The sequence below is a fragment of the Artibeus jamaicensis genome, unplaced genomic scaffold, assembly GCF_021234435.1.
Source record: "Artibeus jamaicensis isolate MK-2021 breed Jamaican fruit bat unplaced genomic scaffold, CSHL_Jam_final contig_485, whole genome shotgun sequence".
In the NCBI taxonomy this organism is placed as follows: domain Eukaryota; kingdom Metazoa; phylum Chordata; class Mammalia; order Chiroptera; family Phyllostomidae; genus Artibeus; species Artibeus jamaicensis.
Genome location: NW_026521860.1, coordinates 59277 through 77351, shown reverse-complemented (window position 1 = coordinate 77351; position 18075 = coordinate 59277). Strand labels below are relative to the sequence as shown.

The window sequence follows — 18075 nt, the reverse complement described above, 5'->3', positions numbered from 1 at the left end:
CGGATGGGCCTAGAGGAAAATTGGGGATCCCGACTACAGTCTGGTGGAACAAAGACACTTTGTCAGGCGGCAGGAGGGCCACGTCCACCCTAAAAACCGGCCCAGGCTCGGAGCTCCCAGCCCCTGCGGAGCGGGTCCCTCTCCAGCCGCTGGAAAACTGGCCGCTGGAAAACGCAAGCCTTGCTGCAGGCTGTGAGACAGAGGCTCTGGAGACCCAGAGCAGCCAATCAATCCCCTAGGGGCAGGGGTTAGCCAGCCCGGAACCCAGGCCCCGCCTCCTGCCCCGCCCCTTCAGCTCCTTCTGACCGCTCATTGGTGGGCAGAGCCCTGGGATCGCAGCACTGATTGGCGGGTTGCTCCCACAGGCTATCCTGGTATGAATATCGCCCCAGGCGCCCGCACTCTTTCCGAGGGCGGGAAGCCCAGGAGCTCGGAGAGGACGCTGGTCCCTGGTGGGCGGCGCAGCAGAGGCCCCTGGAGACTGACCGGTAAGCGGGGAGCCCTGCCACGTGGCGCCCTTAGCCCGAGACCTTCAAAGTCCAGCCTGAGAGACGCCAGACGCCCTCACTCTGAGGGGCCCAAACCCCCTCAGCATCGAGGGGCCCATGTCCGCCAACCCGGGGGACCCACATCTCCTGACCCCAACGCCTGGACCCCCAAACAGCCCGAAAACCCCAGTTCCCCTCGGCTCGGGGCCCCCAACCTGCAGCTCGCCCGGAAAAACCGAATCTCCCCAAACTCAGAGACGCTAAACGCCGTCGTCCTGGAAACCGACTCAGTGGTGGGGACCCTGAAGCCCCTCCATGAGACGCCCCAAATCTCCTCAGCCGCAGGGTCTGACCCTCCCCCCAGACCTCAGTGTCCTCAGCCGGGAAGACGCAGGATCGGGTCTCAGGGACCCCGAGCCTGTCAGCCTGAGAGACGGCGGTCTGCCGGGGACGCGCCTGCGTCTCTTGCGGGCCTCTCCGGACCCCCGGGTGCACCTCCGAGCCCTTCCCCGGGAAAAGCGCGTTTCCTGTGCCACCACAGGCCCCCCGGGCCTGTTGAGCCAGAGCTGTGGCGGCGCGTGGAGGGAAGGGCGGGAACAAAGGCCCCGCCCATCCAGGTCCGCGGTCCCCACTCCGGGCGCCCCGCCCATGAGGGGAAAGGTCGCACCCGGACGTGAAGAGGAACTTCCAGGTGCTCACCAGCCTCGGTAGCGCGCAGGCGCTGGGCCCAGGGGATTGGTGAACCCGCCAGGCTGCTGGGCTGGCTCTGGCTCAGGCGGCTCCATCCGCCTGCAGCTCCCTCCTGCGTGGACACCCATCAGGGGGCATTTGCTCCTTCGGTCACAGCAGGGCTGGCGCTGATGGTGCAGCGCTCACAGCAACTCGTTTTACTCTCCCATCCCAACCGAGCCAGTCCCACGGGCTTCCTGGTGCTTTTTGCTCCTCCAGGCTCTTTGCTTTCAGGACAAAGGTTTTGTCTCTTTTCAGGTCTCAGGGCCCTGCGACCAGCTTTCCTGTGTCACCACCCCAGGCAGGCCACCAAGCTCCAGGAGGAGGACCCTGAGGACTCTGATGAAGAATGGGCTCCAAGGCAGCAAGGTGAGGGGCAGGAGGAGCCTGAGCTGCCCTCCTGGCACGAACCTGGTTTAGGTCAGGCTGCATCTCGGGACATAACCAGGCAGCAGGGTTTGCTTGTCCTGCGAACACGCAGGATGCAGAACAGTGTGTGGTACAGTGAGGGGATATTCCTATAAACTTTCAAGTCTGCAAAATCATCTTATATATTTATAGACACATTAATAACCAGTAAATGTATAGGAATATACAAGTGAATAAGAAATAACTAATTACGAAGAGTTGTCATCACAAGAGAGAGAGGCAGGTCTGGACGGTGAGGAGTGTCCCCATACGGGGCTGCCACATGGCCTGCATGGGAACAGTATTAACATGGTGGTTATGGAGCTGCGGGGAGGGCCAGGGTCAGAAGTGGCTGATCAGTGTATCATTTCCTGATATCAGCTATAGTGCCGTTCTGTCCTATATGATGAGTGTTTGATTGGTGGGGTCAGTCCACTTTCATGGGTCTCGGGTTGAAACACAGCTGAAGTCAAGACGTGATCTTTAACTTGACTGGAATTCTGTTTCTGTGATCAGCACACTGTGGATGCCAAGCAGAGTCTAATGATTAAGGAAGGGCGTGGATGGCCAGTATGTGCACAGGGGGGAGGATACCAGAGAAAGGAGGCGAGGGGTTGGTAGGGCCGTTAGCCTGGACAAGGCCAGTTTGAATGAAGACAACAGAGCAGAGAAAGGGTTCTGTTGAAGACATGGTTGGAGTTTCTGTGCAGTTACTTTTATTATGTTTTTGTCAGGAGAGGCCAATTTATTTCTTAATAAATGTAATAGATGCTTTATGAACATAGGAGGAAGTGTAGAAGAAACTTTGTCTATTTTTTTATCATTCTAATGAAATTAGTGGATGGCCCCAATAGAAGCATAGGCCTTAATGATACCTCAGAAAACATTTTCCAACCATCCTTGGATTGTTCTTGCACTACTTTCATTTACAATTCTGTGTCCCTAAAAAGAATCTCCAGATTTTAGAAACAGTTACCAACCAAAACACTGATTTCTCATCATCTTTCATTGAAACCTCCTGAAACATGGCCTTTAGAAGGGAACAGAGTAGACACCAGAAGGTGAGTGTTTCCCAAACCCTGTTGACAAGAAAATTTTCCTCATGGATAGAAATGCAGGTAAGAGTAGGAAAATGCAGAAAGTATCCTAGGAACTGCTGCCTTCCTTTCCTGGTCTTCTCAACGCATTGTCAACATTATAATCTTTTTTAAAACATTTTATTTATTGATTTTTTTAGAGAGAGGGGAGAGGGAGAAAGTAAGGGAGAGAAGCATGTGCAAGACACACCTGTATAGGTTGCCTCTCATACTCCCTGAAGTGGGAGACCTGGTCCCCAACCCAGGCATGTGCCCTGACCGGGAATGGAACTGGTGACCTTTCACTCAGCAGGCCAGCGCTCAATCCACTGAGTCACACCAGCCAGGGCTCATCATCATCTTAATAGTTAACAACTACAGCAACAATAGTAACTACCATTTGTTTCATTCTCACAATGTTTCAGACTTTAAGAATTCTATGTGAATAAACTCACTTAAACATTACAACAACCCGATGAGGTACGTACTATAACTCACCATTCATGATAAGGGAAGTGAGCTTTCAGAGATACAGAAATGTTTGACTATATGTCTAAGATCACAGTATCAGTGGTAGTGCAATCTAATCCATAGTTGCTTCTCTAAATTACTTATGAACTCATTGAAACGTTCATAGTTTTACCCTAGCCAGCATGACTCACTTGGGTGTCATCCTGCAAAGCGAAAGTTTGCCAAGTTGATTCCTGGTTAGGGCGCATACCTGGGTTGTTGGCCAGGTTCCCGGTTAGGGTACTTGCAAGAGGCAAGTGACCAATGTTTCTCACATCAGTGTTTCTCTCCCTCTCTTTCTCCCTCCCTTTCTGTCTCCCAAGAATATAAACAAAATCTTTTTTAAAAATTAGAAAAATACACTTTCATAGTTTTCTAAAGTTTACATTGTCTTATCCATATCTCATTACATCATTCATCTGACTGATGATTTCAACCAGAGTTCTTTGCTATGCTGAAATGAGAAATGCACTAAGACCCTCTAAGGAAAGCGTACAATGTGTAGGCAGCTTGTACAGTGGATGCTCCCAGATGAAGAAGAATGTAAAGTGTCCAGGATCACAGCCTCCCACTCTAATAAAGAGTATCTCCCACCCCTGAGGAGCTTCAGGTTTCATGATTGAGGAATAACAAATAATAAAATGACTTAAGGATTTCATATAGGTTACACACTATTCAACAGAAACTCATCCGTCTGGAACTGATTTCAAATCCCCTTATAGGGTGAAGTAACAGCTTTGTCTGAGTTCTCATGAGGCCACTCTCATCCTGTTTAGAATCATTTGTTCAGCCTGCCTACTCTGTGTTGTGAGCTCTTTGAGGGCCTGGTCCATACCTGAGACTTCTCAGAGGTCACAGGCCCAGTTCAGGGCTCCTGAGGGCCCCCGAATGTTTGCTGAGTGAATGATTTTACAACTACAAAATAAATTAGAACGTGATCAATGAGTGCTGAAGGTAATTTCTGTGGGATTGAAATATGGAGAGAGATGAGGGGTAAATTGATAGCACATTCATGCTGTATTACATAATTCACAGAACACTTTGTTGAACATTATTTAAGTACACATTCACTATAACATTAAAAATGAGCATGTTACAGGTATGGACACTGAAGACAACTAGCTACTGCTACAGCCTTATTCAAACAATTGGTGGGAACCAGCTCATCTAAGTACAAATATTCTTTCCAAGGTATTGCAAATATTTATCATTTTAGCTATTGTCTAGACATGTTTCTGCCAACTATTTATTTATTCTCTTTCTAATATCCTTCACTCTCAATTTTATAGAGACAGTTGAAAGAAAAGCCATAAGGCGTGGGTTCTAATCTTGGATTCATTACCCACATTGGCCCTATACCCTCTAATATTCATACTCCTGAGGTATTTCCAAGGATTCAAGTATTAAAAACATGCATGTAAATTATATGATAGGCCATAAAACATTAAATACGTTTTGTCTTTTAATATATGATCCTTATCTTGAAGGCAACATCCAGGGTGCCATTAAGCAATGAATATAGTTTGAAGGAATTGTCAAGAACAGCAAATTTCATGACTGCAAGTGACTCAGAGCAGGCCCAGAAACCAGTGTCCTCTCCTGGAGAAACACGTGCCTTTGGAAAGCACACTAGACAAAAATCGGGTAAGAAAATAATTTGGAAACTTTAGTTCCTCTAAGTCCTACAGAGGGGCTGATAAGTATGACCTAGGTCTGTGGGGCAGACTTTGGTAGGCCTGGATTTAAGCTGGGCTAAGCTGAGACTGAAGTTACCACTGGACCTTTGGGCAAATCCTATAAATTCTCTGAGCCCCTGCAGGCTAATGTGTAAAGTGAAGATAAGGAAACATCACTCATATATTGTTTGAAAACATTAAATTGAGTTTAAAACAGGTGACACATGCAAGTTGTCCAAAAAATCCATGTGTGATAATAGCAACCACACTACTGGTGTTGTGTGCCCAGGTCTTTACTCAATGCCTAACACATAATGTGCACTCAGATATTTTATGAATGATTAAAGGTTGGCAAGTTAAACCTGGTAATGGGAAGATCTAGAAACTAGAATTGAATCACTCATCTGTAGTTACCGTGGCGTCTTAGTTTTCTGAACCAATAGTTAACAGTAAAATACCAGAGTATGCCAAAGGACAGGTAATAAATTGATGGGAGGAGATTGTGTGTTATCTGACAAAATGGGAACTAACACTATAGATCCCACCAACCTGGCTCACCTGCTCTTCTCCAACTCAGAACTCAGGAGAAAGGAGATGGACGTGAAGATGTACAGCCTACAAGAAAGAAAGGACTGTGTGTACCAAGAGGTCACCGAGCCCCAGGATGATGACTACCTTTGTAAGTGACCCTCACTAAGAAGCAAGTTATGATACAATAATTTCATCTAGTCCTTTGGTCCCCAAATCATTCCCTTCCTCTAGGGACCTGGAATACAGGATTGAGTCTCACTGATGTCAGTGCTGGACTGCCTCTGAAGCTCTTTGTGTCCAGGAACATGTGCCAAACGTTCCCCAACCCCTGTCATTTTTCTCTCCAGATTGTGAGAACTGTCAGAACTTCTTCATCGACAGCTGTGCTGTGCATGGGCCCCCTGCATTTGTAAAGGACAGTGCAGTGGACAAGGGGCATCCCCACCGCTCAGCCCTCACCCTCCCCCCTGGGCTGAGAATCGGGCCATCCAGCATCCCTGAGGCTGGGCTTGGAGTGTGGAATGAGGCAGCTGATTTGCCAGTGGGTCTGCACTTTGGCCCTTATGAAGGACACATCACAGAAGATGAAGAGGCAGCCAAGAGCAGATACTCCTGGCTGGTGAGAACTATTTACTTCTTCCACTGTCCTCTGGCTTCCCACATTCCTTCTGAGGCTTGGAGGGACCTCACCTCTTATGTGCTAGACATGGAGGAGACTTGGTTAGATCTGTGTACTGACTGGACTTCACATGAACACAGAGCTCCTGTTTAAGGATCAGAAAGTAAGTGGGAGCAAAGTGGTGTGGACACAAAGGAGCGGCTCCTCCCTTGTGGGGCTCCTGCTCTGATTGGACAGGTAGACTCGGCTGTGTAGGTGATGAGTAAGAAAAATATCATGTGGTCACAGCGGGCACTTGAATCCCCATGCAGGCTGAATGAGCTTTGATGACTGTGGAGTAAAATAATTCTGACTATTACCTTCCCACCAAAAAAATAAAAGGTCTTTACCTTCTTTTGTAAAACATAGATCACCAAAGGGAGAAACTGCTATGAGTATGTGGATGGAAAGGACAGATCCTGGGCCAACTGGATGAGGTGAGGTCAACAGGTCTCTGGGTGTCAGAGGGGACACTCATCCCCCATGAGCCCCTATATCTGTCCCTCTCATCATGCCTCCCTCAGTGGTCTCCCTCAATCATTTTTTCCCTCTTTTTTTCCATACAGTGTTCTTTCATTTTAGGGCACTTTTAGGAAGAAAGTATAGCATATATCCTCAAAATATAAAGCTCTCTACTAGACACAACTTTGGCTCTGGAAAGGTCCTTGAAGAGCCTAGATTCACCAGGAACACTGGATTACACTTTAATTTATCAAATGAACATTAATTAAGCACTTAATATATTCCAGTTTAGGTGAAGGAATACATTACTTAAACAGATCACACAACCCATGTAGACAAAAAGACCTCCAATTTTCTATGGTAATCTTGAGCAGGCAAGTGAATGGTGCCCTAAATAAAGTGTAGAAGGATTAGAGAAAGGCCTCTCAAGAGAAAACAGACATGGGTTGAGTACTGGATAATTAATGAGCTAATTCAGAAGCAGAGCCCTAGATCAAGCACCAGGTTCTATGCTGTGAGACAACTTGATTTGGAGTTTGGAGAATCCAGTATCACTGGATATTATGGCCAGTCATGGTGGAGGTTAAGTCTAGAACTGGGTTCTAGGAAATGGTATTAGGCAGGATGAACACTGCAAGCAGAACTTGGACGTAAGAATTCACATGACATGCTGGCAGACGCTCAGACACTGAACAAAGATTCCCCAGAATCATTAGGGGCCGTGGGCAACACCAGAGCCTGAGGGCCTTCAGAATCAGTGAGGGGCTGGACATGGATGTAACACGTAGCATCACTGTGCATTTCTTTCCCTTCATCTGCCTCAATCCCAGGTTTGTGAACTGTGCCCGGGATGATGAAGAGCAGAACCTGGTGGCCTTTCAGTACCACAGGCAGATTTTCTACCGAACCTGCCGTGTCATTAGGCCGGGCCATGAGCTGCTGGTCTGGTGCGGGGACGAGTATGGCCAGGAGCTGGGCAGCAAGTGGGGCGGCAAGTGGAAAAGAGAGCCCGTGGCCGGAAGAGGTGGGCACCACTGTTCTTCAAAACAGAAAGAAAAGAGAGAATTCTCCATAGAAACATTTATGATGCAACTCTTAAGTACAGTAAAATCTACTCTAAAGTCAGTAAAGTTTCAAATCACATGCTTCAGAAATTTCTATGCCTTTGACTCTTAAGCAAAATTTTTATAATTTTTATTTTAAAAATACTTCGTATACAAAATACACAACCGCATGTAGTGCTGAAAGACTGAGAGGCAAAAAAGAAAAGTTTACAAGCACTAACCAGTTCTCTCACCAAGGCAGTTTTTCTGGCACTTTTATAGTTGTTTCTTCTTAATTTCCCTCCATACTTCTAAATAAAACATTTTTGTTTGGAGGCATTCATTATTTTTTAAAGATTTTGTCCTGGCTGGTGTGGCTCGGAGGATGGAGCACCGGCCTGTGAACTAAAGGGTCACCAGTTTGATTCCCAGTCAGGGCACATGGCTGGGTTTTGGGCCAGGTCCCCAGTACGGGGCATGTGAGAGGCAACCATACATTGATGTTTCTCTCCCTCTCCCTACCTCCCTCCCCCTTTTCTGAAAAGAAATAAATACATGAAATCTTTTTAAACAAGATTTATTTTTACAGAGAGTGGAAAGAGGGAGAAAGAAAAATCAATATGCAAAGGAAACATTAATCAGTTGTCTATGGTGTACCCCCAACTGGCCCACAACCCTGGCATGTGCCCTGAGACTGGATCGAACTTGTAACCTTTCAGTTTTCAGGCAACAGCCAACCCACCAAGCCACACCATTCGGGCAGGGCACATTCGTTCATCATTTCAGTGAATTATATACTCTGTGGTGCACAGCATCCTGGGACCTGGAAATACAGGGTAATGTGAGGATCAGAATCACTGCTCTTGAGCAGCTGACAGGTGAAGGAGGGAAACCCAGGCACACGTGCTTGCGTGTGCATAACACCACACAGCGGTTAGTGCTTTGGAGAAAACTAGTGCAGGACAGGTGCCTGGGGATCAGTGTGAGGGGAGGCGTGTGGCAGGTGGTCCGGGAAGGGCTCTCAGGAGACAACATTTACAAAAATACCTGCGGGCAGAGGATCCCAGGCAGAGGGAGCAGCTAGTCCAGGGAAGGAAAGAGGTGGGGCGTTGAATTGGCTGAGGGTCACTCAGGTCTCGTCTCAGCATAGAGGATAAGAATAGAGATCAGACAGATGCTTAGCAGCCCAGAGATGCAGTGCCGATGACCTGAGTTGAGACACTGGGGACTTTCCTGAGTGAAAGTGTGCAGTTGTCAGCTGTAGAGTGGTGTGTTCTCTGTTCTGATTACGTTTTGTTAATTTTTAGAAAATAAACCCCAGCGGGGAATCCCCTCAGATTACTTCATCTCCAAGTGAGAGGGCATGGTGGCCTGGCTAGACAGGACCAGGAGTCAGGCATGTAAGAAATGTAGTTGAAATATTTTGAAACAGGTCTTCTTAGTGTATTTGAAATAGTCTAACACTAAAAGATAAAGCATAAATAAATATTTGATGTGAGGCTTGAGGAAGGACATTTCATTTTACTATTTTGGAAAACTGAGAGAAGCAATTCCTAGTTGGGGCCTGTGGTTTTCCTCTGTAATGTGACTTAGAAGATACCTACAGATGGGAAAGGTCACTGCAGTTCCATCCACACAGGGAGTGAAATGGCCTCTCATGCTCCAAAAGTCCCTAGTCTGGGCAATATTAGAATAGACCCTTGATGTGGGCTTTCTGGATTTCTGAAGAAGATGCACTGCATAAAAATAAACAGGAAAATAGACGGGGAGTGGACACTGGGATATAGAGGTTGCGTTGTCACCACAGTAAGAAGGACTCACGGGGCAGGTCTTACCAGGAGACTAATCATACAGCCCAGGCATTGTCCTCAACATCTGCCCTGACCAAACCTTTCTCTTTCAGCAGAACCAAAGCCAGAGGTGCACCCATGTTCCTCCTGTTCTCTGGCCTTCTCCAGTCAGAAATTCCTCAGCCAACACATGAAACTCAATCATCCCTCTCAGATTCTCCAGGGAACATCTGCAAGAAAACAGCTCCAAGCAGAGGAACCCTGTCCAGAGGATCAGAATCAGCAGCGGCAACATACTAGTACGCACAGCTGGAATGATAAAGCTGAAGGTCAAGAGGTCAAAGAAAGGTCCAAACATTTGCTTAAAAGGATCAGTCAAAGGAGAATCTCAAAACCCTTTTTCCAACCGTCCAAAGAACAAATGAGCTCTAGTGAGCATGAGAGAATGATGGAAGAAGAGCCCCAAAGAGGCCAGAAAGAGAACCCAGAGGACACAGGCAAGTTCTTTGTGAAAGGAGGAATGTCACAAATTGTAACAATCGAGCATGGAGGGTGTTGGCAAGGCTTCAGTGATGGGTCACATCTCATCACACATCAGGTGACACAGTCTGCAGAGAAGCCCTATGTTTGCAGGGAGTGCGGGCGAGGCTTTGCATGCAAGTCAGATCTCATCACACACCAGAGGACACACTCTGGGGAGAAGCCCTATGTTTGCAGGGAATGCGGGCGAGGCTTTACATGCAAGTCAGATCTCATCAGACACCAGAGGACACACTCTGGGGAGAAGCCCTATGTTTGCAGGGAGTGTGGGCGAGGCTTTACACAGAAGTCACATCTCATCACACACCAGAGGACACACTCTGGGGAGAAGCCCTATGTTTGCAGGGAGTGCGGGCGAGGCTTTACATGCAAGTCACATCTCATCACACACCAGAGGACACACTCTGGGGAGAAGCCCTATGTTTGCAGGGAGTGTGGGCGAGGCTTTGCATGCAAGTCACATCTCATCACACACCAGAGGACACACTCTGGGGAGAAGCCCTATGTTTGCAGGGAGTGTGGGCGAGGCTTTACATGCAAGTCACATCTCATCACACACCAGAGGACACACTCTGGGGAGAAGCCCTATGTTTGCAGGGAGTGTGGGCGAGGCTTTACATGCAAGTCAGTTCTCATCACACACCAGAGGACACACTCTGGGGAGAAGCCCTATGTTTGCAGGGAGTGTGGGCGAGGCTTTACACAGAAGTCAGTTCTCATCACACACCAGAGGACACACTCTGGGGAGAAGCCCTATGTTTGCAGGGAGTGCGGGCGAGGCTTTGCATGCAAGTCACATCTCATCACACACCAGAGGACACACTCTGGGGAGAAGCCCTATGTTTGCAGGGAGTGTGGGCGAGGCTTTACACGCAAGTCAGTTCTCATCACACACCAGAGGACACACTCTGGGGAGAAGCCCTATGTTTGCAGGGAGTGCGGGCGAGGCTTTACACAGAAGTCACATCTCATCACACACCAGAGGACACACTCTGGGGAGAAGCCCTATGTTTGCAGGGAGTGTGGGCGAGGCTTTACATGCAAGTCAGATCTCATCACACACCAGAGGACACACTCTGGGGAGAAGCCCTATGTTTGCAGGGAGTGCGGGCGAGGCTTTACACGCAAGTCACATCTCATCACACACCAGAGGACACACTCTGGGGAGAAGCCCTATGTTTGCAGGGAGTGCGGGCGAGGCTTTACATGCAAGTCAGATCTCATCACACACCAGAGGACACACTCTGGGGAGAAGCCCTATGTTTGCAGGGAGTGCGGGCGAGGCTTTACATGCAAGTCACATCTCATCACACACCAGAGGACACACTCTGGGGAGAAGCCCTATGTTTGCAGGGAGTGTGGGCGAGGCTTTACACGCAAGTCAGATCTCATCACACACCAGAGGACACACTCTGGGGAGAAGCCCTATGTTTGCAGGGAGTGTGGGCGAGGCTTTACATGCAAGTCACATCTCATCACACACCAGAGGACACACTCTGGGGAGAAGCCCTATGTTTGCAGGGAGTGCGGGCGAGGCTTTGCATGCAAGTCACATCTCATCAGACACCAGAGGACACACTCTGGGGAGAAGCCCTATGTTTGCAGGTTGAGTGAGTGAGTCATTAGCATTAAGTCACATATCAATAGCCATAGGATGTCCACAGCCCCTTACTCTCCCCATGATTGTAATTAGTATAGAAGTAACTGGTTAAACAAACCTTCCAGTTTCATTACAAGAGATGAAATGGACAAACAATTCCATAGTGATATGGGGATGTCAGCACCAAACTCGTTCATGGTTTTTTGACCTATTCTAAAATGTTTTGTCTCCATACACATCTCTCATTTTCCCCATCACTGAAAGCAGAGGATTCCTAAAGAGCCACAAAGAAGTCATACTCTCAGCCACAGAAATTCAATTCCGACAAATGTGTAAATGTGAAATCAGTGTACTTTCGTTACTCCAGAAAGAGAGGGATTTGAGACAGACTCACCCAGGAAGGTAATTCCCCAGTCTCCTGGAAAGGGCCTTTTCTCCTAATCAGCTCCATACTTCTCCCTTGCCTTCTCTTGGCTCTTCTGGTTTCCTACAACCTCTGGAGTCTCAGAGATGAATGGCAGGGAGAGATGGATGCTTGTGCATGGACATGAGCTGCTCAGTCTGGGTTGGTCTTCCTCACTCTCCTTGCTCCCTTTTCAGGGTCAGTATTTCCTAGTGCACAGCATACAGATTCCACATCAGTCCATACTTGGTGTGAGTCTCAGTTCTGTCTCCTCCAGCAGTGTGACCTAAGGCAAGATTCTCAACTTCTCTCTGCCTGCTTCCTAGTCTGTGCAATGGAAATAGGAATTCCAGCCTTTTGGTTTGACATTCAAAGTTGAGTCAGCACAGACAGAATCTAGCAAGAGGATCGCTGACATCGCAAGCCCTACTGAACAGCCTTCAGTGCCCATGTCTTCCTGGTCTTTAGTGGTGGACAAAGGAAGATTAGGACAAGGGTGTTTAACCAAATTCAGAATTTGAGCAGACCCCACTGCTTTCCCCACACAGACTGAATTGCCCTGAGAAGGAAGCCTGAGGTTGGGGAGGTGCCTCCCCCTGATCACCACCTTCTCACTGAGCCTGGGCATCCTCAGAGCCTCCTCAACACAAGCAGGTGGTGCTGAGAGTGAGCTGTGAAACAAGACCCTCACCCACCCCTTGCTGAGAACTGACACTGGGAACAGTACCTGCCTGCACTGGTGTGTTAGATGGTGAGCCAAGGCAGGGAGGACGAGGAAGATGGGTGTCACCCAATGACTCAGCAGTCCTGCGCCTGGTCCAATTCCATTGTCAGATGTTCCAGCATCACAAGAAACACCATGCTAACACGTTGAAATTCTAGCTGATGTTTCCACTATCTGGGAAAGAAAGGCTTTCAAAGTGTATTCATCCCAAGGCCTAGAAGATGGAAGGGGGTCTACAGCACTCAAGGAAAGACCCGTAAAACAAATCTGGTTAATTCCTTACCTCTGTCCACTATCTTTTATGAGAGGGTCTCTAGTGCTTACAGAATGAGCCCATTGTTAGCTTTGGGTAACTGCCTCAACTTAAACTGTCTCCTGTCATTCATCTATTTTACAACATGACCAAGTGGGATCAGAAGCAAGATAAGGATTCAGGGTAACAACCCCCACACATACCTATGTTTGGGTAGTCCATCCCCTTGGAAGCTGGCACCACTTTTACCCACCAACTATATAAGTCCTTAGGACAAAGGCCCTGGTGCTCTTACCTTTCACCCCCACCTCAGCAAGACCTGTCCTCTCCCATGAGAATGTGTCACTAATAACCCCTGCTTGCACAGCAATACACTTGATGACCTGTGATCCCTTACTGCGTTGGCAGGAGCTGAGTTTCTCCTATGACAGGTGCACCCAATCTGCACATGGCATTCATGAAGCCTGCAACACAGCAAGTTCTGTAATGCACCCTCCTTGTGCCTGGGCCCCACAGAGTTTAATGCACCGCTGACACCATCTCAAAATTATTACTTATTGTATCTTTGAACTTGTTTGTGAAGTCTCATGGGATAATAGACATGCACAATGTTGGTCATTCCTGGCCACCCGTCCCCAGGTAATGTCCACAATGGCCCAGGAGCACAAAATTCCCATGGACCCAATGGGTGGGAGTCCAACAAGACTCAAGGTGAGAACAGGGTAAACATCTACATCTGCATAAACATAAGGAAGGGTGCCAACAGCTCCCAGAGGCCACACTTTTCTAAGAACCGGAGCTGAGTTCAATACACAGAGATGTCAAACATTTAGTGAGGACCCCATCAGACCCTCTCCTGCGTCAGGGAGACCTACCCACGACCCACCCCATTTCTGCTGCAGTGGGTTCACCAAAGGGGGACACAAACACAAATCCCCATGACCTGGAAGGATGATCTCCGTGCCGCAGATCTAAAGTTCACCAGCTCGATTATCAATCCGGGCATGTGCCTGAGTTGAAGGTTCAGTCCCCAGTTGGGGGCATGTGAGATGCAACTAATAGATGGGGTTTTTTTTTCTCTCTTTCCCCTTCCCATGCCCTGTTTAAAGTAAGTAAAATCTTTTTTTCAAAAAGACACTTGAACAACAGGAAAGTAACAGCATGTTCTTGGAGAGAAAAATATATAATGATCTCCATTTCCCATGGTTACCTATAAATACAATATGATCTAGCTTAAAACAGGAAAAAATTATTTTATTCCTCACCTGAGGACATGCTTATTGATTTCAGAGAGAAGGGAAGGGAAGAAGAGAAACATCAAAGAGTTGTCTCCCCACTGGGCACAAAACCCACAACCTAGGCCTGTGCCCTGACTAGAGCTTGTACTACAACCTTTCGGTTTATGGAATTATTATGGGAGAAACTAAGTTCTCTTTGCTGATGCAGTAAAGAATTGCAGATCAGCCAATCTATTCATGAGCAAGCAGGGTTTACTAGTGATACGTTTTCATGGAAGAGAACAGGCCTTGCCAAGGTCGGGGTGAGAGGTATAGATTCTGGGCAGGGCAAGGTAAGGATGGCAATAGTCAAGGGCAAGGGTGGCAAGAGCCTCAGGTCCTTGGTCCTGAGGAATTAGGTGTTGGCAGGATCAGGGTGAAGAAGTGACATATTAATTGGTGGGTAAAGGTGGTGCCAGCTTCCATGGGGGGAAGTAACTACCCAAATGCATGTATGTGTGGGGGTCTGTTAGCTTGAATGCTTATCTCAGCCCAGACCCTGTTTGTTCCCCTTGTAAAACAAATAACGTGACAGGAGCCAGTTGCAGCTTGGGCAGTTACCCAAAATTATAAATTATTTATGGGATTTCTGTAAACATTAGGTACTCCCTTGTAAAACAGATGGTGACCAGAAGTAGGCACGTAACCAAAGTTGCCGTGTGGGCTTCTTCTCTGGACACTGCGGAATTAACACGGTTTAATTCCAAGGCTTTCCTTCCCAGACAGTGGGAACAATACATAGAATTCCCTCCTCCTGCGCTACCATGTGTTTCTTGTGATATTCTGAACACCTGGCACTATTATCAAGTCCAGCTCAGGACGGCTGAGTCAGGGGGTCAGACATGTCTCCCTCCTCCTTTCCTTAGTTTGCTATCTTTCCTACCTTACAGGACAATGCTCCAGCAGACTAAGCCACATTGGCCAGGGCTCAGCAAAATTTTTTAAAGTAAAACAAGCTCAGTTTCAGTTTACCTGTTAAAATAAGGAAGAAGTAAAAGTTGTATTACAAAGCTGTAGGAAGTACGACAGTGGATTAATGCGTCATGAATAGACAGATTGATGGAAAAGAATACAGGGTTCATTAATATATACAGATACACATAGAAATTGTGTTTTATTTACTTTTTTAAATTTATTGACTTATTTTTCATTTGGAACATCTATCCTTTGCCTCTCGTATGCTCCCAACTGGTGACCTGGCCCACAACCCATCACAGGTGGGCACAGGTAACCAGGTTCTTGATGATAGCAAACAAGGAATTGAACAGAACACAGAGAGTTTATAGCAGACAGATGGAGAACAGATTTATTAAGTGATAGTACACTGCACAAAACATGGGAGCGGGCTGACTCCAAACAGATTGATCTCAGGAGCTGGAGGGATTCTATACTTACAGGGCAATATTTCTTGGCTAGTTTTAGCAGGGTTTTATTGCCCATGTACAAGTAGTTCTATTACTTTAAAGCTACTACACATGTGGTCTCCCATGATCTTCCTTGACTGACCACCAGGGAAGGGGGTCCCACAAGTCTGATTTATTACAATGCTATTATAATGAAGCAGGGGTCATGTAGCATCTTCTGTGCAGGTGTACTTATGATTTGCCATGATTCAGTGCTTTTCCAGAAAGCAGGAACAACTGGTCTTAGAACAGGGTCTCTGTCCTGTATCAGTGTCCTTTCTCTTAGCCCTGGAGCACCTCCAGAGTTTCCTCCTGACCATCTCCTGCCTCAAACCCAGGTAAGTGCTCTGACTGGGGATGGAACTGGTGACCTTTTGGTTTGCAGGCAGATAGATGCCCAGCCCACTGAGCCACACCAGTCAGAGTCATTGCTTGAGTCTTGAATGTGGCTTGACCAGGAATCAAACCTACAGCCTTATTGACTTCCCCCCCTAAAAAAAAAAACAACCCTGTAGAGATAAAAAAACAAAAACCTTCACATGACCCCTTCACATGGCTGTTGTGGATCAGTAGACTGACCACACAGACTTGTGAACCAAACGGTCACAGTTGGATTCCCAGTCAAGGCACATGGCTGGGTTGCAGGCCAGATTCTCAGTTTGGGGTGTGTGAGAGACAACTGATTGATGTATCTCTTACACACATTGATGTTTCTCTCCCTGTCTTTCTCCATTCCCTCCCCCTTCTCTAACAATAAATTTTAAAAAATTTAAATAAACCAAACATGAGCAACAAAATTTGATTCAACATTTAGGGATGACCCACTATACCCAACATTTCCTTCTGATCTGCACCAAGGTGTTTTCCCAACGTGAACACCAGATGGCAGAAGAGAGGGACACTTGGAACACTATATTGTACTGTAAAGCAAGTTTCAACAAACTTCAAAACATTGAAATTATGCAAAGCATATTGCTGACGCTAACTGCAGTCAACCTAGAAATCAGTAACAAAGGGTTACTAAAAAGTCCTTCTTTTTGTTTTTTAAAAATATTTTATTTATTTATTTTTATAGAGAGGGAATGGGAAGGAGAAAGAGTGGGAGAGAAACATCAGTGTGTGGTTGCCTCTCATATGTCCCCAATTGGGGACCTGGCCTGCAACCCAGGCATGTGCCCTGACTGGGAATTGAACCAGTGACCCTTTGCTTTACAGGCCCGTGCTTAATCCACTGAGCCACACTAGCCAGGGTGAAAGTTCTTTTTAAAAGTGATGAAATGTACATCTAAATAACATTCGGTTCCACATTCCTAGATGATACACTATACCCACTTTTCCTTGAGACCTGCAATAAGGTGTCATTCCCCAAAATGACCACAAGATAGCAGCAGAGACCGACAGATGCAATGCATATCCTACTAAGGGCCTGGCTGAAAGATTCCTTCACTTTTTACCTTGAGTTACAAAGACAGGCACCCTCTTCACTGTCCTCCCACAACAGAACTGCACAATGTCACCACCGTTTTCTTCCACTCCTCTCTGCCACGTTCACGCGATTTCACCATTCCATCGTCCCACAACATTGTTCTCTTCGGAAGCAGAGAGCTAGCTCTTCCAGGTGTCTTATGCAGTCTTCCAGGTAATAGAAATTTCTCTCCATAAAGAAGAATTCAGAGAGACAAACTACATGGCCATGGGAAGGAGCAAGGTCTTCTGAGTACTGTGGAGGAATCAGGACTGTGCAGCCAGGCTGGAATCGTTTTCCCTGGTCACCTAAGACAATTGAGCTCTCTCACCTAATCCTAACCTTCTGCATCTTCTGCTCCCAAATTCCGGACTCTTTCCCTCAAGTGGAGCTTTCAGTCGGTCTGATGGGGAGCAGTACCTGTTGCCAGTAGCCTGCTGGCTTTCCGAAACCAGCTCCTACTGCAGGACTCCCTTTCGAATTCACCACAAGGGCATCATCACCTCCTTTGGGTGCAGACTGCCCTTTGGATGAGCAAGTGGTAGTTCCTTTGTTTGCCACCAACCTCTCCCATTCCACATTACTCTCGAATACCAAAGATTCATCCTCCCCCCACACAATCTTCATGAAAATGGAACATTTCCTTTATGTTTCAGTGGAGAACCACTTGTGGAAATCCACTCATGAAGGTCCCCCACCATCCTGCTTAACTCCTGTGGAGCCCAAACAGCAAAGCAATTCATGTAACCAAGCTGGTGCAAATGATTTTCGAAGCCTGAGTAGGACACTTTCAACATGTTGCCTATCTCCCACCTGCCATGATGTGATCTGTCCTCAGTGAACATCTCCCATGGAGGGCTCTCCACTGCACCTGGCCTGCCTACCTGTGGGAGAAGTCTCCAGCATGAAACTTTGCAATAAACTTCTGACACATTCGGTCAGTCACAGTATCTTCTCCACACAAACCACAGATCTTTTCGTGCCTTACAGTTGCCCTTGTACCTTTTGTGAAAAGACTAAGCCAAAGGGACAGAAAATG

At 47.2% G+C, this 18075-nt stretch overlaps 1 protein-coding gene across 8 annotated transcripts; it reads left to right on the top strand.

Moving 5' to 3' along the window:
- The first annotated feature begins 404 nt into the window (after nucleotides 1–404).
- Nucleotides 405–16103, top strand: LOC119037682 (histone-lysine N-methyltransferase PRDM9-like). Of its 8 annotated transcripts, none has more exons than XM_053668368.1 (9): nucleotides 405–488; nucleotides 1476–1586; nucleotides 4311–4402; nucleotides 4699–4855; nucleotides 5465–5566; nucleotides 5766–6037; nucleotides 6446–6513; nucleotides 7369–7562; nucleotides 9485–16078. In XM_053668368.1, exons 4-9 carry the CDS (start codon nucleotides 4765–4767, stop codon nucleotides 11527–11529), a joined length of 2772 nt encoding a protein of 923 aa, XP_053524343.1. In that variant the 5' UTR covers nucleotides 405–488; nucleotides 1476–1586; nucleotides 4311–4402; nucleotides 4699–4764; the 3' UTR covers nucleotides 11530–16078. The 8 variants fall into 8 exon arrangements, with proteins under 8 accessions (XP_053524343.1, XP_053524341.1, XP_053524339.1 ...); XM_053668366.1 differs by lacking the exon at nucleotides 4311–4402 and adding an exon at nucleotides 2635–2686 and having other exon boundaries at nucleotides 9488–16078; XM_053668364.1 differs by lacking the exon at nucleotides 4311–4402 and adding an exon at nucleotides 2635–2686.
- Nucleotides 16104–18075: the final 1972 nt, after the last annotated feature.